The sequence below is a fragment of the Nyctibius grandis genome, chromosome 4 (assembly GCF_013368605.1).
Source record: "Nyctibius grandis isolate bNycGra1 chromosome 4, bNycGra1.pri, whole genome shotgun sequence".
Classification (NCBI taxonomy): Eukaryota; Metazoa; Chordata; class Aves; order Nyctibiiformes; family Nyctibiidae; genus Nyctibius; species Nyctibius grandis.
Window position 1 is genome coordinate 2462453 of NC_090661.1, and position 19867 is coordinate 2482319.

General features: G+C 40.6%; 1 protein-coding gene across 1 annotated transcript; it reads left to right on the forward strand.

Annotated features, from left to right (window-relative positions):
- The first annotated feature begins 561 nt into the window (after positions 1 to 561).
- FBXO3 (F-box protein 3) lies at positions 562 to 18873 on the forward strand. Its single transcript, XM_068399792.1, has 11 exons — positions 562 to 718; positions 3969 to 4058; positions 4530 to 4693; positions 7142 to 7256; positions 9887 to 10091; positions 11709 to 11754; positions 13971 to 14055; positions 14885 to 15007; positions 15454 to 15569; positions 15955 to 16145; positions 17732 to 18873. The coding sequence occupies exons 1-11, from the start codon at positions 612 to 614 to the stop codon at positions 17750 to 17752; spliced, it is 1263 nt and encodes a 420-aa protein (XP_068255893.1). The 5' UTR covers positions 562 to 611; the 3' UTR covers positions 17753 to 18873.
- The last annotated feature ends 994 nt before the right edge of the window (positions 18874 to 19867 follow it).

Consider the following 19867-nt stretch of genomic DNA (forward strand, 5'->3'; position numbering starts at 1 on the left):
TTTTCTGTTTCAGGAAAGCAAATTAAGAAGCTTGATCTCTTGTTTAAAAGCAAAGCATGGCTTAGTGTGCACGTGTGAGTCCCAGATTGCCTAAGATGCTGACCAAGATGGGCTCCAGCCTGCTGCCTAACCACAGGAGCGAGACACCATCTGGGATGCTTCAGGGTAACGGGGACACCTGCCCGGGGCTCGCTGCTGGCCGTGTGCCGGCAAGGCCTGCGCTGTGCTGGAGCAGAGGCTGACGGCCCGGTGGCCTGAGCTCCCCAAGGCGGGGGGCACCTCTCCCAGCGCAGGGCCTCCACCTCACGGCCTCCACGTCTGACAAGCGCCCCTATAGGACGCCCACAGGGGGCTGGAGATGGCCGCCTGCCCTGGCCCCGCCGCTGCTCGGGGGACTCCCGCGGGGGCAGCGTGCGGGCCCCGGCCCGGCCTCCCCGGTGACAGCGGGCGGCGCGGTGAGGGGCCGCCGCCCTCGGGAGGAGGCGGGCGGGCCGCGGCCGGCAGGGGGCGCTGCGGGACACCGCCCCCCGCTCCCGCCCCGGCGGTTGACAACGGGCCGGCGCGAGGGGCGGGCGCGTCGCCGGTAGCGGAGCCGCGGGACGTCTCGCAAGATGGCGGCGCCCCTGGACGCGGAGCCGCCAGCCCTCAGCCTGGAGCTGCTGCCCACCGACCCGCTTCTGCTCATCCTCAGCTTCCTCGACTACCGGGATCTGCTGAGGTGCGGGCCGGGCTCGGGGTTCCTCCGGATCCGCCTGAGCCACGCTGCCGGGGTGGGAAGGGAGGGCCGAGCCCGGCCTCGGCGGGGGGTGCGGGAGGCAGCTCCGGGCCGCGGGCGGAGGGGCGGGGCAGCGGGGCGGGCCCCCCCTGCGGCGGGGCTGAGGGGGGCGGGCGGGGGGCCCGGCGGGCGTTTGCCGGGTGAGCCGGGGCCGGCTGGTGGGGTCAGCGGCGGGGGGGGCAGGCCGTGGGAGGTGGGGTGGAGCGCGGGGAAGAGGCAGCTGCCGCGCCGGGAGCTGCCGGCGGCTCGGGGCTGCCCGACTCCGCGGTGCGCGGATCGCTGTGCCAGCGAACGGGGACAGGGGAGGCGGGCCGGGGGGTGCTGCAGGCTCAGCGCTCCCGAAGCGCTCGCCGCTGTGTTGGGAGAGGGTTCGGCTTGTGGAGGAGCTGCTGTGTGGAGGCCATGCCCTAAAGCACCGTTCCCCATCCAGGAACAGGGGTGGTCTTCGGGTTTTTTACCTTATTTTTTTTTAAGCAAAAGGGGAATGCTCCCTATTTTTTCTCTCCCATATTATATGTTGTTTTTGTTTGTAGCTAAATTACAATTTAGAAATGAACCAATAACTGAATTTGTAGAATCAATAATTCTCTGAAACTTGCTGGCAAACAAAGGGTGGTCTTGTTGCCAGTACATATATTCAATTGTTTGAATGAGCTGTCGTTTGAGGAAAACCAAACGAAATGAAATAGGACTTTTCAGACAGAAAAACGTGAATGGAAGTTGCGAGCTCCTCTTGGACACTTTAGTGGATGGCTGAAGGGTTGTGAGTCATACGGTGAAGATGAGAGTGTGTTTGTAGCTAAAACCTTACCAACGAAGTACAAGCACTGGCAGTGATTGAAATCAAAGTATTTAATCAAAGAACGAGGAATGGGTATGAATAAAATAGAGTATTATCAAAATGGTTTTTTTGAGATTTTTTCCCCCCCATAAATATTAGTCAAGAAAGCTAAAGACATCAGGGAGAATTCTGTTACGATAACAGCAAAAAAGACATTAAGTGTAATCAAAAATTATAACAATTGTTACAAGTCCAGTATGGATGATTTAGTAGTAGTTGCTAATGATATAGTAAAGGCACTACCTGTTTTTGTTATGTATTTGACAAAACAGGGTGGATTTTGCTGTGTAAGGGCAATTAAACACTGTGTAGGTTTCTTATTTATAAGGTCAGTCACGGTAGTTTTGCATAACTGGCTGTTTAAAGCATTAATTGAGGAAATCCCTAGGCTGCTTACATTTGTTTAGTGACGTATATATACTCGGACCATCACAAACATTACAGTTACCCAGGTATTCCACAGCGTGGTTAGTCTGGTGGTGGTCCTTAAATAATGGCAAAGCGGACAGGTGACCAAATATGTATGTAATTAATAAATGGCTTTAATTGCATCTTTATCATGCTTGAAGCCATATGCTCCTGTCATGCCACGGTGACCTCTTTCCTACCAGATATTACGGGCTTGGTTGATAAACACCAGTGTAATAGATTTCTGCAAGGGCTTTGACTTTGGGATATTTCTGTTCCCCCACCACGACCTCGCCACCCCCTCAAAAAAAAAACCAGAAGATCCCCATGTCATGAATGAAGTTCTTGCATAGCCAAATGTCGAGGTTTGATGTGAATGTGCTTATGTCTTTGTGGTGTTGTGGAGGGGAAGGGTAATGGCAGGGCTACAGGAGAATCACTTTACTTTGTTGAGGTTGATTTTGAAATACTAATACAATTCTAGTTTAAACAGCTTATAGTGGATATTGGGGAGTAAATATGAATAATTGTGTAGTCTCAGTGTAAAATGTTTTCACCAACCTTGCACTATGGCTGATTTTATTTACCAAAGACAAGACTGAGAGACATCTTTATTTCAGAACGTAACTATGTCCATTTACACTGTTGGTCTTTCTTCCCTACCAATTTCTGAACTACACTGAAAAAAAAAGCCAAAAATCGGTAACTGGAAGCTTAAGTTTGGTAGCCTCTTTTGAGGTATTTAGATGTTAATCACAGCCATTAAACACACATCTGAAATGTTAGAACAAGCTACCAGAGGAAGTGATGTTGCCACATCTAAATTGGTGGTATCTTTTGGGGAGTTTCTTTAAAGCACAACTGATAATTCAGCTCAAATGCAGAAGAAAAAAGGTTTATTGTTGAGTGTTCAGATTAGATTGAATGAGGCAATAGTTGCTTTTAAATTCTATGAATCTTTGAGTAACACAGTCATTCCCTGTATTGCCTCTCTGTGCATTGCTGATGCTTTGCCACACATTCTTATTCATATAAATACACTGAAATATCTTGCTGTCGATACCAGTTATACATTCCAGAAAGGCTTTATAACTGTAAAAGTAAATATGGGAACAGATTGTATTTGATAGCACCTCCGTTGCTGCTTCTAAAGAGCTAGTTAGCAGGGATCAGGAATCTAGGTTAGCTTTTGCCATCTCCTTGCATCAAGCCAGGATCAACTTAAATGATTTCTGAGGACAGATTTAGACCTATATCCTACAGGTTTTTTCATACTGCATTTGCAGTAGTGCTGCCTAGTGCAGGATATGATTCTTTTCGCTTCCTGAGGTAGCAATGTTACCTGTAATGGCACAGCAAGAGGTCTTCATTAGGGTGAGCTTGCAGTACTTATTTCCATGCCCATCATTGTGTGTATTTTTCCTCTGTCTGTTTCTAGACATGAAGTTTGTTATTTAAACAACTTAAAGTGGAAAGTAACCTTGTAATACTCAAGCTGTACAGTTTCTGTAGCTTACTGTTTGAGCTTTCAGTAGTATGGAAACAGTGGAAAAGGTAAGGTAGAGAGTGACAATCCAGATCAGAAAGCGATTTAAATCGTAATAACCAGCTTGTGCTACTGGAATGCCTACCGCTGGTGGAGTGGAGTCACATCGGAATCTTTCAGACAGTGTTTACAATGGTGTAAGTGTACAGGATGACCTGCTTTACAAAATGCTTAATTGCTGACAGTTCTCGAATTGTGTGGAAAAGTAGTTCACAACTTACACAGCTGTAATGAAGACTTGTAACCATTGTAAGCACAACTCTAAAAAGGACAGCTAACTAACTTCCAAACTCTGCGTTTATTTCATGAGAATGCAATGTGTAATACACTGGTCAGTATTTATCCCTGTTTGATTGCAAGAGAGTAGCAAAATAAATGTAATGATTTTATATTTATAGTTGCTGCTATGTAAGTCGAAGATTAAATCAGCTATCAAACCACAATCCATTGTGGAAGAGACTCTGCAAGAAATACTGGCTTATTTCAGAGTAAGTGTGGTTGTTTTAAGCCTTTTTTCTATGAAAATAAGGCTCATATTATTGTGCTGTCAGTTTATGTCCACGTTACTTCTAGTAACTCTAAGACTGAATTGGTATTCACCAGCTTCTCACCAGCTTCAAACCAATGAAAGGTTAGAGGTATCAAAATGTGAAATGTGATCTGAATTAGCTATTTACCAGTTCTAAGATTTAATAATAGGCAGCACTCTGTTCAAAGCAATACTGTTTCTAAATTTTCCCATGATACTGTGTACCCCAAATGTTTCCTAATTCTGTTGCAAGCTGCTGTTGAAGAGATGCTGGAATGAATTGAGTTTGTATAGCATCACATGGCTCAAAGTGTTCCTGGCTTAATATTATGCATACTGCTTCTGCCAAATAACAAATATTAACTTCTTGGGTTTGGAAGTCAAGCTTTTTGGGCTGGTATTTAAACTTATTTTCTTCACGTCCACTTAGAGAGGAAAAAAGTCAACGAAATCAGAGCTGGAAAGCCATCTTCATCAGTACCTACTGTGACCTAGGAAGATATATCCGGTACTACGCTACGTTGAAAAAAGCCTGGGATGACCTAGAGAAATATTTAGAAGAGCGGTGTCCTCGGATGATTGGTTCCTTGCAAGGTACGGTGTCATACCTGCCTCCTCTGGTAGGCTGGCTGACGTGACATTGTCTGTTATTAAGTTTCATACTGCTTTCTTCCTAGGTGTGTACCTCAATTACTGGAGCCCTAAAAGTCAAGTAGATGTACTTTCCTTTCCCCTCTAGTAAATAAGTAAATCAGACCACATGCATAGTCCTTGCCCAGTTACTAGTGATGCATAGATTCTCTGAAGATTTCTTTTCAGAGGAGAAATCAAGATTATTTTTTTCTAGTGACCAGTGTATCTTCTTTATCTCTGGATAATCAGGAAATTGATATACTTCTACTGCTTTTGTCTTTGGTTGCCATGACTGTTTTTTTTCTGTTTGTTTATTATTATTTTTTAGTTTAATAATCCCATTACTTCAAGGACCTGGGACCTGTTGGTGTGATTTTATTTGTGAGATTTTCTTAAGACCAAATTAAAACACTTTCACATGAAAACAAGCATTTTAAACTAAAGCCAAACAAAAAGGAAGTATTGTTTTTCCTCTGTGTTCTTCTATTGAAGGTAAATCAGTGGCCGAACAGGAATTATAAACTTTTTTTTTCTCTCCAAGACTGTTTTCAAATTAAGTTTGTGTTTTAATACTTGAAGTACTTCCGGTATTCTGGTTCATAAGACATACAGCAAGTTTGGGCTTTTGTGGTATAGGGACAAAATAGCTCTTACATTTTCCAGCTGTATTTCAGTCTTCTGTATGAAATTGACTGGTAGACCAAGATGTTTGATTTAACATGATGTGTGAAATTAAGAGAAATCTATAGACAATGATCTCTTTCCTCTCTAAATCTTGCATGTTTCTTGGCTTGCTGGATAGTGCCAGATTCTTAAGTTTTGCTAAGTGTTTGTGAATAACAGAACATGGTTAGAACTTAACACTTACTGTTTTCTTTAAAAATTTTTTTGTTGTTTTGTTACTTCTGAGTGTTAGTTCTCCTTTTTAGGAAAAGGCCAAAAGGATTATATGTAGCCTGAACTCTTGTGTAACACAGGCCATAGTACTTGATGTAGATATCCATGCCTTGATTTCTGTAGCTTCCGTGCTGCTCTGTCGAAAAGAGAGGCTTCACTCAGATATACAGAACCACTGAATTGTCAGTCAAATATTTTTGTTAATAAAATGGAAAGTATCTGTGTTGGAGGCGTTGAAGTGAACAGATTTTACCATGGGTTTACTTTGAAAATCCTCCCAAGGAATTTGGTGCAATGAAGCTTCTCTTTGTCTACAGAAAGACAAAAATAAGTTTAAAATTACCAATTTCCACACTTGTATAGTGATGGCAGGGTTTAACAGGAGCTCTTCGTAACTTACACCTTTTTAATACCATTGGTACAGGATCTTGTTTCAAAAATTGTTAAATTATGCCATGTGAATGAAACTGATAATGAATATGAAAAGGGTTTTAAAAAATCACCTAAAAAAACCTGGATTGGAACAGACCACACAGGCCACCCCTTTGATCTGTGGTAGAAGTGAGGGTGCAGAAACCCCATGAAGTGTGTGTGGAGGTGTAAGAGTAGTTACTCCCCAGCCCTTTCTCTTGATAATGATATGAAAATCCCCATTACAACCTGTTTATTGCTTCAAATTCCAGGTGAATGGTGGCTGCAGTGAACATTTCTTTGTTACTGATTGGACTGGAAACAGAAAGAAGCAACCCTTAGAATTATGAAAGAGTAAAATCAATATTGCCTAAAAGTTTTAACTGGGACTCAGTCACCTAATGACAGTATTGTGGGGAAAAGGTTCATTTCATTTTATAAATACTTTCTGCTTAAGTCAGGCCTGTTGAGATTTTCTTGGATGGAGACTGGTGCTGTATTAAGCAATTGGTTAATGTAATCAGCTTCCTTTCAAATGTATGTAAGATTCATTCTGTGCAACCTAGCATACAATAGTCACCAAATATTGACTTGAGTCCATGTTCGTTTGATCAACGCACTTAAAAATTCCAAGCTTTGTATTTGAAATGTTTGATTTTTAGTGATTCTGGCCAATAGCATGAATTTAATCAGTGGAAGATTCTTGAGACCATGCTAGTAGGCAGTTGTGTCCCAAAGTTGAATTGAATTTATCTTTCTTTTTTATGTCTATTAGCTCACTTTCTCTGAATTATAAGTGGCAAAATACTTTGAAATATGTATTCCTTTTGTGATAACATTAAAAAAAAAATCCATAATGCTAAGGTTGCTGGGGCTACTTAAAATTCTCTTTGACAGTTGAAAACATGTTCTTACGTCTAGAATGTAGCTAGTTTTTGCCTTATTTCCAGCCTTGCAGCTCCTATGAAATGATGTGAAATAAAATTTTAAAGGAGAGGTCTTAACACAAATTCTGATATTCACCTTTGTCAGGAACAGCATACTGGGCTTGATTGCTCCTCCAAAACTGCCACTTAATACTCTATTTCTTTTTGTACGCAGAGGGTGTGCAGGAGGAAGATCTGGATGCTGTGGAAGCACAAATAGGTTGCAAACTCCCCGATGACTATCGATGTTCATTTCGTATTCGTAATGGACAGAAGCTAGGTGTTCCTGGGTAAGGAGCGAAAACTACATACCAAGTTATTAATTCCCTTTGTATTTCTTGGATACATTATTTATTAAAAAGATAAATTGTCTGCTGAACAGGATAGATGAAGCATTAAACGTATTGTAACAGAGCAACCACTTGAAGTGACACTTCTAGAATTGGCTATCTTGTAGTCTCAGAAGTAATTAAAAACACAGTGTAGATTTCCAATTGCTCAAATTACTCTTACACTTTGGTCCTTTTTCCTAGTGAAAAGTTTTTTTTTTCCTAATAACTAAAACTTCCAACTGTTAGACTTTTAATCATGCCACTGCAAGTTGCTCCCCTGAAGTTTTGCTTTGTATTACATAAGTAAATTACCCTGTTGCACCCTTCAGGTTTCATTATTTAATCTTTAAAATGGTTAGGGAATAACTTTCAAACCAGGTAGTCATTTGAAGTAGAATCAAAATGTCAGTTCTGCAAATTAAGTTTTCTCAGTAGAAGATTTTACAGTTTTATGTGGTTTCAACAATGAAAAACTCCTTTTATGTCAAGGTTAGAAGGCAAATGACCAAACGTAGTTTCCTATCTTCCAGCTATAGAAAAAGTTCGCAGGTCAACACTGGATGAAGTGCTGCAAACATCAGCAAAAGATGGAAAGCTTGGGCAAATCATCTCAGTGTCTGTAGGGGGCAATGCCTTCATGTCACTCTGCCAAAACCTTCACTAGTAAAGGAGGTGCAGCTTCCTCCAATTCTCCTGTTGCGTGTGCAGAGGGATATGGGAAACAGTTTTATGCAACCATAAGGATGACTTCTAGTTCTGTTTCTTTTCCAGGAGAGACTCTCTTTAGGGAGGAGCTAGGTGCCCTAGTTCTGTAGACCTTAAATGGAGCTCTGCAGCTTGTGTGCTTCCTGCTCTTCCTACTAGTTTTTCACTCCCACGAAGCCACTACTGCATGATGTGTCTGTGGAAGGGCTGCAGGAGCAGACGTATGCCTTTGGGCATGCCTTTCGGCTTGAACAGCTGCCAGTGGGCTGTGGTCCGTTGCTGTGCCCTCAAAGTGAGGGCCTGAGCCTTAAACACAGGTTGAAAAACCTTGCTGGTGGAGCACTGACTGGGGGACTAGTTAGGTCTGACATGTGGGACCCTGGAGCAAGAAAGGCTGCCACACTGCAAGTGGAAGGTGTGGTCTTACTGTTGAGGACAGGCTTGCTTGCTTGTGGGAGGTGAACACTGGAAAGATCAGGTGTAGGAACTGGAAATCTATGCAGCAAGTTGTTGGAATGTTAGGTTAGAAATGGAGGAGGTTTGGGACTAGTTGTCATTGTTAGATGCTTCAGGTTTCTGTGTTTGGATGTTGGCATCGCTTTTTAAACTGCGAACGTACTAATTCCAGGCAAGACCACGTAAGGAAAAACAGGCATGGAACCTGTTGCCCAAGATGGGAGCAGCTTATATCATGCTGACGTGTGGCAGCTTGTGCCTGAGTCACTGCTGTCATAACACCAGTAAAAGCTTAGCACCTGCAAGAGTTTACATCTGAGAACACCAGTGAAAGGCAAATTAGAAGGGAGTATGGGTGGGGAGGTGTCCATTACAGGTTTGTGTACTCCTCTTGTTGCTAAGCGCACTGCTGTAGTGTGTCCCCTTATAGTTGATTACTTTGATTGTGTTACCCCTTTTTGCATTGTCTGCCCCTTTATTACGTTGAGTGTAGGTTACTTGCTTTTTTATTTTCACCCTAGCTCTCATCTAGCCCAACATTCATATCAATGTTAACTTTAGCTTCTGATGCTCACCTCCATTCTTAATCTGTTACATGCTTCAGATTAGTACTACTTTTTTCCAAATCTATATATTCTTTTCTTATGTAGAGAGGCTCCTTTTAATGTCTTCAGTGCCGCTTCCTTATTGTCAAAAACAAACAAATAAGAAATCCTATCTTTTGCTGTGATGCTTACAAAGACCTAGAGGAAAACATTTGAAAGACAGTTGATGGTCTTGCCATGTCACACTGATTGTTATTGTCTCATTCTTTCCTTGTATGTCTGTTTACTCGTGTCTGTCTGCCTTAGTTTTTATGCTGAGATTACAATCTCTCCGACTCAATAGTTATTTTCCTTGTTTATTTCTCAACCTTTTCTGCAAAGCATAAAGCACCTTGCTCACTGTAGTTGTGATCAATGACTATTACTGTAGCAGCTTGGTATTTGGCTGTTACTATAGCAGCTTGGTATTCTAATTGAAAAACCAAATAGTATTGAAATGAACTTGCACGAAACTTGAGATATGGAGCACTGGTTATTATTATATTATGCTACTATAGGAAGCTGCATCAGCTGTGAATGGCTTCTTTGAAGTAGTTGCAGACATGAAGGGAATCGCCAACACAGTTTAAAATGGTGCTTTGGGATGCACAAAACATACAAGGAAATGTTTATCTTAGAGCCATCAAGCCTCCCTTTGTGAAGGTTGGTGTTGCGAACTAATAACATAGTTTAGCACCTGAATGTTAGAGTTGGACTTCATCTAGGTCTAATATGCATCTAGAGCATTAATAGAATCAATGCTTAGAAAAGTTTTAAAGCTCTCTTTGCATTGTGAGTGGTATCTCCTATTTATCTTTCCTTTTTTTATTGTTGTCTGTTAAGTTTGATGGGAAGCATGGCACTGTCAAACCACTACCGCTCTGAAGACTTGCTGGATATCGACACAGCGGCTGGAGGTTTTCAGCACAGGCTAGGTCTGAAACAATGCCTTCCTCTTACTTTTTGCATTCATACTTGCCTGAGTCAATACATGGCCCTGGAGAGTGTGGAGGGACGAAATAAATACGAGATCTTCTATCAATGTCCAGTAAGGAAGATATGTTTATACTTGTGAATGTACTTTTCTAATGATTGATGGTGTCCCTTTGCGTGTTATCAGATGCCTGAAATATTTTATGTAGCAGAAAGTGAATACTAAGAGATCATATTAGTTTGTTACTTGCCCCTGAGTTGCCATCTGGTTTTCATCAAAGCCCACAAGTGGAATGGTTAGTGAGTGAAAGAAATGTGCGTGAAGTTGTTAATGGCTGTAGCAATTTCTATAGGTTCATGATAGTGGACAACATTCATCCTTATTGGAAAGTATTAATTTAATTTATTCAAACTGTGGTAGGTGTATGCTCTTGTCCCTGTTTCTGTAAGGAAGAAGAGCTTCTCCATTATGGAAAATCAGCATCTGTATATATCTCCTTCCTCAGATATGTTAAATATAAAGTTAATACAATAAATGATACCCTCTGGATTGTAAGCAAAACTTACTCTTCAGTGAAAGAACAAATTGCTCTTGAAAGCTCCTTTGTAGAACATAATTAAGTATTTTTCATAATTCTTACTGTATTTTAAGATAGACATATTGTTGGTAGTGAAGCTTAAGGATATTATACCTAACAAGATTTTAGCCCTCTCTCTCCTTACTCATGCCCTGACAACCTCCCCACCCCAAAAAGAAAGCAGGGTGAGTAAAGGGTGTTTCTTGTAAAACAGATTGGGATCTTCATCTTGCTATGGAGTTCCTGGCTGTTTGTTTTCAAAGCATGTAGCAATGAGATTTCTAGGGAATGCCTTGGTAATGGATCACTTGAAGGATGTTAAGATCTCCCTTTGTATTGTGCCAAGTATTTAAACCTTCTGGATAATGCTTGGGAACTTGGAAGGTTACTTACACACTTACGTTTTGGTTCATCTGTGGACAGCCCTGCTTGTTTCAGGGGAGAATATGGTAGTATAGGAGCTGGGATTGTTTGGCTTGGAGAAGAGAAGGCTCAGGGGGGAATCTTATCAATGTTTATAAAGATCTGATAGCAGGGCATAAAGAAGTCAGAGCTAGACTCTTCTCAGCGATGCCGGCCCCGTGACAGCAGAAGAGGCAGTGGGCACAAGTTAAGACACAGGCAACGTGATGTGGACGTATACAAAAATGTTTTTACTGTGAGTGTGGTTGAACACTGGAACAGGTTACCCAGAGAGGCTGTGTAGTCTCTGTCCTTGGAGAGAGTCAAAACCCACCCAGACATGATCCTGGGCAACCTGCTGTAGCTAACCCTGCCTCGAGTTGAAGGATCAGACTGATCATCTCCAGAGGTCTCTTCCAACCTCAGCTGTTCTGTGCTTCTGGTCTAAGGCAACACTTTTGGGGGCCTTGTTTCTTGAATGATGCATTAAATCTGATTTTATATGCATGAGCCTTTAGAGGAATGTTCAGGCTGTATATTCGGTGATCACATGAGCACTCATGGGGACAGGCATGTGTGTTTTATATATTTGAATATCTGACTGGGAGCGTAATGATGCATTAAGCAGACAGATTTTAGGTTTAGTGAATATAGGGAATGTGTTCCCTATGTTATATTTCAGATGTTGAATTTTAACCTTGGAAGTTAAATGTTCTCCTTCTAATACATCCATAATCTTCTTTCCCTTTTAGGACCAAATGGCTCACAATCCATCTGCTATTGATATGTTTATTACAGGTAACACTTTCTCTAAAACATTCTGCAAAATGTTTTAATTGCACTGTTTAGAAAATGCACATCAGTATGACTTGAACAAAGCAAGCATGTTAAATTTTCTGTGCTACTTGTAAGACTCTAACCTCCTTTAAAACATCAGCAGTTACCTGAAATGAGATGCCATTTTTCTCTATTAAAGCTTGTCCTTCTGTGTGTCTTGTATACAAAGCATTCAGTGTACTAACCTGTCTAACAAGATGAGCAAAGCCTTTAACTTAGCCATCGTGGGGGTGATGTAAGCAGTTATTAAATGCAACACCTAAGTGGACAGAAAGATTATTTTTTTTCCCCCCAGTAGTTTTTGCAACCATGTTAGAAGTTGAAAATATTTTGTGTCCACTAATGAAATCTAATTAGCTATAAGCATAGCTGCAGAAGAAAACCTTTCTGGATTTTTGATTTGCCTGATTGCTTTGTTCAAAGGATAAAGGGGGGAAGGGGGAAAACTGCGTAATTGTTGTTTGGTTATGTAGTAAGCTGTCGTGATCATTGGTCTGAAGTGTACATTGACTGGAGTAGTGTTTTGATTATTTTTGTTAATCCACTGGAATATGGTAATTGTGGCTATGTCTAAATTAATTCCTTTCACTCGGTGAGAAAGCAGACGTGTAATAAATGGCATCAAAATTAATATTAAAATTTAGCCTTGCACATTTCTTAGTATATATGTATTAATATTACAGTGAGAAACCACATTAGGCAATGCAATACCATTGCTGGTTTGGGTTGAAGGTAGTCAAACTCTTAGCCATGCTAATTTCAGGAAAGCTTTGTATCTTCTGATTGATTGTATGGACTGATTTCAATGTGAAGTAGTCAACCTGTCACCTGTTTTACAAAGGTCTCATTGCAGAATGCAGTGTGTGCTTTAGAACCATCATAGGAAAGATATAGCAAAAGCTCAAGAGTTTGGTTACTTGCTTCTCTCCACCTGAGGATGATGTAATACTGTAAAGCTACTCGGTGGTGAATTGGTGTTGTTGCTTTTATGGAATTGAGTCAATGATGAGGTGATCTGACATTGTATTTAAATGTATTCCGCTTGGCTGAAAGGGTTAATCTTGGCTTATCGCAGCGTGGAGGGGAAGTTTCATATACAGCATTTATCTTGTCATTTTGAACGTGGCAGGGGAAATTGGCCCACTTTCTCCATTCGGAGTTACTTTATACAAGCCTTGCATTTTGTGGATTAGTGGTAGAAAGGAGGATAATAAACTTGGAGCTCCCTAGACTTCCAAAAGATCAAAGGACAGTACACATAGCTCATGCTTAAAGGAAGAAGTGGTAAGTATGCTTAATCTAACAGGAGTGGTAGTACTTGATAACGCATCAGTGAAGGTGAGGATGATGATTTCTTAGTATTTCAGCTTAAATCCAATTTTGTATCAGTAATATTGACAAATAATTGAAGAACTCTGTACTTCTCTGCTGAACTCTATATCGCCATGCTTGGAAGATTCACGGCTGAGAAATTCTTTTACAGAGAGCTGGTATCTCTTGTATGAAAGTTTCTTCTTTGAGAGTTAAATGTGACAGCTTGACTGTCTACTTAGAAATCAAGCTGTTCCTAATTAATGGCTGTAAGTGTATGAAAATACGAGGTTCTTTGAAATGACATACAGCCTTAGTCTTCTGGGTTTGGAGCAGGAGTGCAGCATGTGTCTATGGCTTATCCCTGGTTTTAAGGAGAGGGAAATTCTGCAACTTGCTAGCGTGTTTCTTAGAAACTCTATTCATATGGAAACCTGGATATCAAAACTAAGTCCATAAATCCACCAGTGGGCTTGCATGCTTCTTGTAGGTAGAATAGCTAGAAATAGCTATGCAAGTAGTGTAGGCCACTCGTCTTCTTTTCCAGTCATAGCAGAAGAGTTGTGAGCAGGAAACCAGATGATGAGAGACACCAGCATTTGAAGACCATGATTATAATGTGAAATACTTAGCTAAGAGATTCTTTGTTTGCTGTGTCGTTTCTAGAGTATGCACCCTTAATTCTTGGTTTATCCAAATGATCTTTGTTGGTAGAATGGACTGGAATATTGACTGACTCATCTAAGTCTGAGAGTTTATTATAAAAATATTCAAAGCTTTAAACTGTTTCCTTGAAGTCTTTATTGTAATGTGCTTAGTGGTAAATTTGCCTGTCCTTATGAATATTTTTTTTCTGTGGCATCTAGGCACATCTTACTTGGACTGGTTTACGTCCTATGTAAACAAAGTTGTAACTGGTGGCTATCCTATCATCAGAGACCAGATTTTCAGGTATTGTGACTGGGATTTATAACCTCACTGCAAGGTGTTCATGCTGCTTTTGGAATGCTGACCTCTTTCTGAGAGTTAACGGGTATCTGATACAAAAGCTGATGGTGATGAGAGGAGAATGCACATGCAGCTTATTGCAGATAAAACTGTAAACCAAATGCTTAAAGAAAGTTTTGTTTTGTTTTACCAGAAACGTCAGAGTTTGTAACATGGCGTTAATGGAACCGGAATTTTGCATTAAACTGATCTGAAGCTTAGCTAACAGCGTAATATTTATTCTGCTACAGCTGCAGGACTGTCCTGAGTTATTAAAAAAGCAATTGTTGCAGTGAACTGGTCTCTAAATGTACACTGTTGAATATATAAATAAACAGGACCTTTCTGGTGTTTGAATCTTCACGCACTTTTTATTTCTTCTAATTATAAGCAAGAACCTTAATTCTGTCAAACTGAGATGCTACAGAACCACAGTAAATTCATTTGCTGTAGGAGTTGCTAGTTTTTGTTTTTTTTAAATAGCATAATGACACATCTTTATTAAACAAGTGTGTATTCATTGATTTCAGATCAAATTATTCACCCAGCTTAATGTGAGCACTAATGGCGCTACAAAGAGATCCAGTACTGTATCAGTTTAGGTGATGGAGAAGTATACATCATGAAGACACTGCATACCTACTTTATTTAAATGCCAAATGACAAGTTAAGAATTACTTTTAACCTAGCACCACAGTGCTCTTATTAGTAATTAATTAATCTCTTTACATACTTAGTTTTCTGTATTGAATGTACAGAGCTATTTGCGGAGTTAATGTTTTCCTTTCTGTAGGTACGTGCACGATAAAGAATGTGTTGCTACCACAGGAGACATTACTGTTTCTGTGTCCACATCTTTTTTACCTGAACTCAGTTCTGTACATCCACCGCATTATTTCTTCACTTACAGAATCAGGTAAAAATAATAACTGAATTAACTCTTGTAACACAGGGAAGACCTATGTAATGTTCAAAGCATCAGTTGTTTCAAATTTATGCACGGGATTCATAAATGTACTAAGCTGAATAGGATGTGCTCAACGTGCTGTACTTCTTAATAAAAAAATACTATATCATTACCTGGTCGGGTACGCAAAGCACCAGTCAAGTTGGTAATCGGTAAAGCACAGTGATAGGTGGGGGACAGAAGTTACTCATAACTCTTGTGATTTAGAAAGGGGTAAATAACAATAGATAGTGAAGCAGAGGCATGGAGATGGATCCCTACAACTGATTCAGGATACTTTACCTTAGGTTTTTTTTGCCCAGTCTGTTTTGAGAGAGCTCCCAAGGATACTAAAGCATTTCTTAAAATGTTTGAGAGTTGTTACATAACCATTAAATATACTGTTTGGCTTCTAGAATTGAAATGTCCAAAGATGCTCTTCCTGAGAAGACTTGTCAGCTGGACAGTCGATACTGGAGAATAACAGATGCCAAAGGTGATGTAGATGAAGTTCAGGGTCCTGGAGTAGTCGGTAAGTAAAAGATTGCTTTTATGAACCAATAGAAAGTGGTTTTGTATTCAATGTACACGTTACGGAAGTTATGTTATTAGCCATTACTCATGGTGACAGGGGGTAGTAGTTGCAGCGTTTATATCAAAATCATTTTGTTGCTTGAAAGAAAGAGATATGTATCCATCTGTTTTGTCTTTGAAGTTGTTTTGCAAGGGATGTCCTCATAGTTAATGACTCTTCAGACAGTTTTTCCACATCAGTAGTTGCTGAGAATCGTTTATGCATCCACTGGAATATAAAATGATCTGCCCAGATATGTTGTAGAGTGCAAGTGCTTTAGCAAACTGCTGAATTGCGGTTCTACTTCAGTCCTTACTATTGTGATCTAATATTTTACCAACAGGGGAGTTTCCAATTATCAGCCCGGGGAGAGTCTATGAATATACCAGCTGTACTAAGTTTTCCACAACGTCTGGATACATGGAGGGGTATTACACCTTCCATTGCCTCTACTACAAGGACAAATTCTTTAACGTCACAATTCCCAGATTTCATATGGTGTGTCCAACATTCAAGGTGTCTACGGCACGAATGGTAAGCAGAGATGCAGTTGTGTTTATCCTAAATTTCTTTTCTCTGACCTCCTATTTTCAGAAGACACTTGGATTAATTTTAATAGGACAGTGTAACTGTGTGTTTAAACTTCAATGTCATATCATTTTCCAGTTTTGGATTTCATAGTTCTTTTAAATAGTCCATCTTGGTGTGACCACACTGTTGTCTGTTTTAGCCGTAATAGCATATCTACTTTGTTCAACAAGAAAAATTTCAGTTAAATACACTTCAAAAAATGATGGTGGTCCATCTGATGTTCATTAGTTCTCACTGAAAGTTCATTTCATAAAGTCACTTAATGACTTTGCAAATCAGTAAGATAATTAGCTTACTGTTAATTATAATCACAGAATCACAGAATCAACAAGGTTGGAAGAGCCCTCTGGGATCATCGAGTCCAACCATTGCACTGACACCACCATGTCAACTAGACCAGGGCACTAAGTGCCATGTCCAGTCTTTTCTTAAACCCCTCCAGAGATGGTGACTCCACCACCTCCCTGGGCAGCCCCTTCCAATGGCTAATGACCTTTGCTGAGAAGAAATTCTTCCTGATGTCCAACCTGAACCTCCCCTGGCGAAGCTTGAGGCTGTGTCCTCTTGTCCTATCGCTGGTTGCCTGGGAGAAGAGGCCGACTCCCACTGCGCTACAACCTCCCTTCAGGTAGTTGTAGACTGCACTAAGGTCACCTCTGAGCCTCCTCTTCTCCAGGCTAAACACCCCCAGCTCCCTCAGCCGTTCCTCATAGGTCAGACCCTCCAGACCCTTCACCAGCTTGGTCGCCCTCCTCTGGACTCGCCCCAACACCTCAACATCTTTCTTGAAGTGCAGGGCCTATGTAGCTTTAGTTTGGAGATTGCAGGTGAACTATATTTCTCCCTTTGCTTTGGCACATTTAGAGAAAAATATTTACTTTATCACTAGCATAGCCGCTATTTAGGGACTAATTCAGATAGAACTTGACAGTTTTTGTTCAAGCATCAAGTCTTTCTTTGGGGTTTAGACATCTGCTCATCCACTTCCTCACCTATTTCAGGGGTTTGAGACACTCTCATTGCCAGTAGCTCTAACAGTAGGCGCCAGCAGATGTCATGCTTCTAACAGCAAACGGCATCTCTTAATTCTTGCTCACGTTTATGGGAGTTGTAACCTCCTTCCGTCAGGTGACTGTAAAAATCATTTGCTTTTCTCTTTTGCTCTACTTCTAGTTTAAAGGTAGTAATGACCCATTGTTTTTAAACTATTTTATTAAAAGATAACATAAGCTGCCAAGAAAATTGGTACAGCTAAGATACTGAATTGTGGCTTTATATAGTTGTACACATGAAATAATGAAGGCTAATGGATATTTACTGAGTTAAAGGTCGAGTAGTTTGCAAAATGATCTCTGTTGCAAACTAAATTTTGTTATTGTAAGGAGCTGGTATTAGGACATAGAGCACAATGTCTTCTTCAGCTAATTGACACAATAGTGCAGCCTTCAGATTTTTCTAGGCAATTGTTAGTGCTTTCTTATAACTAGCTGGAATAGATTTTAATTAAATATGGGTGTGTTTTGTATCAGGAAAGAAATCATAATGAATAAGCAGTGGATGAAGATGAAGATTCCACAGACACTGATGAATATGAAGATCGACGTAGAGTGTTGGACATTCCTGCGCCTTCTGGACGCTGCCCACGTCATACCTGATGGGATTTTTTTCAAAATAAAACAAACCAAACTGTTTTCAGAAGCTGAACAATTTGGGGCTAGTGCATAAGAATATTTCTGACTATTGTAAATGAACTTCCTGTTGCACATCAGGGCAACTAGCATGAATGTTGGTGCCAGTTCTAATATTCATCAGAATATAACTTTGTTTTTTTCCTGGTTTGGAAGTGGGGAGGGGGCTTGGGGGGGGGCAGGGGGAGGGAGAGGAAAATAAAGGTGTTTGGGCTTTGTTCACTTTTTTCTGAAGTGTGAAACAGCTTGATAGTCCGAGGTAATCATATCTTACATTTTTAAACTATTGCCTATTTATGATCATATTGCAAATATGGTGTGGGGGTTTGTTTTTATACAAGCATTTAAAAGCAGCAATAGACAAGATGGCAAAAAAGGTGTATACTATTGTCCTTTCTCCTGAGTTTCTACTCTTGATAACTCCTGCTAGGAATGAAACTTGCAGTTTGGCCTATATATCCCATTTGGGTGAGATCAGGTGCTCTTACGCTCTTTTTTTTTTTTTTATTAACATAGAAGTACCAGAAAATTCTGGTTATCACATGCATAAATTAGGAATGAAACTGGCCTTATTTTTAGACAATCTGTCTTTCAGCTTAGTTTTATGCCAAGTGACTCTGACTGGGTGATGCCTTCTGGAATGGAGTGTACATGCATAATATGCCACTCGGTAACCAAGAAATTTCTCAATGACTACAAAGTATGAATTTGTAAATATGTTTTGAGTTTTTCTTTATAGGATGTTTGCTGCTCAGACTTTGTCACAGGTGACAAATTTATGTTGAAGTATCATATTTCCCTAAATCCTCTGGATTTTTGTAGCTACTCATGAATAAAAAGAAAAGAAAAAAAGAAAGGTGAGCCTGACAGAACACCAGATGACTAGAAACTTTATATTTACAGAAGGATCTGTTTGCTTTATCACTTTTATTTTCTTTCCATTGTCATTAATAAACGACTGCCTCCTTTGCTCTGAAGTGCTACATGGGACTCTTCCTGCCAAGACTTGAGCGATAATTGTGTGACTAGCGTGGCTGTAGTCAATTCCTCTTCTTGACATCCAGAATTAGTAGCTTCTGTGAGGAAAACCAGTATATTGTGGTTCCAATTGAAAGTTTCCATTATTGACTTGTTACTGCTCATACAGAAAGCCTGTTTTTTTTACGAGTCCTAGTACTAGATTCTCTCTGTGCTCACCTTTCTCTAGTGCCACGCAGCATTTGGATCTTCCACAGTGGTACAAGGTAGAAAAACAAATATTGAGTGTGACTCCTACAAAACATCTAGAGAAGCAAAAAAGTGTGTGGTGTCCTTCACAGAAGTCTGAACAGCAGAGTGGTTTGCTGGAGTGGTTTAAAACTGTGTTCATTTTGAGGATTTCTCAGTATTAACTGTCAGGAGAAAATGAGATGTTTGTGGCATAATGCTTTTTCTTCACAGAAATTTCATCATCTGTTAAAAGGATCAGTGAAAAAAGGATTTAGTGGCACTAGAACTTACTCCAGTGCTGTAAGTCTGCTGTGTGTATTTAAGGACAGATAACTCCCATGGTCAGAGGCTTGCTTGGTGCCTTACCAGGATCTGTCTGTTCCAGTTAAGTGGTATCAGCTGAAGATCATAAGGCTCTACAGAAACACTCCCAACTCTTGGCGATTTTACTCTTCTCAGGGAGTGGTTCTCCCTTGGGTTGTTAGAGGAACTATAATTATTGCTTACTGCAGAAGAAGCCAAGATACAGGACAATGCTATTCTGTCGACTTCTGAGCAATGTGGTGTGAGGGTTTGAGGCCTCTGATCCAAGCACAACTGGTGGATGCAGGACTCCTGCAAACTGCGTGTATGAAGTGAGAAGGTGACCGCGTAGGGGGAACGATGTGTCGCTGTTATTGTACCAAACGCTTAGGTATTTGTAACAGGAAAAAGGTTATTCTGATGCTTCAGGCAGCTATTTTAGCACGTGGCATTTTGCCTGAAGTT

Excerpts from the sequence above, each read along its gene's own strand:
- FBXO3 (XM_068399792.1), top strand. The coding sequence starts at position 612 with ATGGCGGCGCCCCTGGACGCGGAGCCGCCAGCCCTCAGCCTGGAGCTG. Across the intron at positions 11,755-13,970 it reads TATTGATATGTTTATTACAG|GCACATCTTACTTGGACTGG; the intron begins GTAACACTTTCT and ends TGTGGCATCTAG. Across the intron at positions 16,146-17,731 it reads AGGTGTCTACGGCACGAATG|GAAAGAAATCATAATGAATA; the intron begins GTAAGCAGAGAT and ends GTTTTGTATCAG.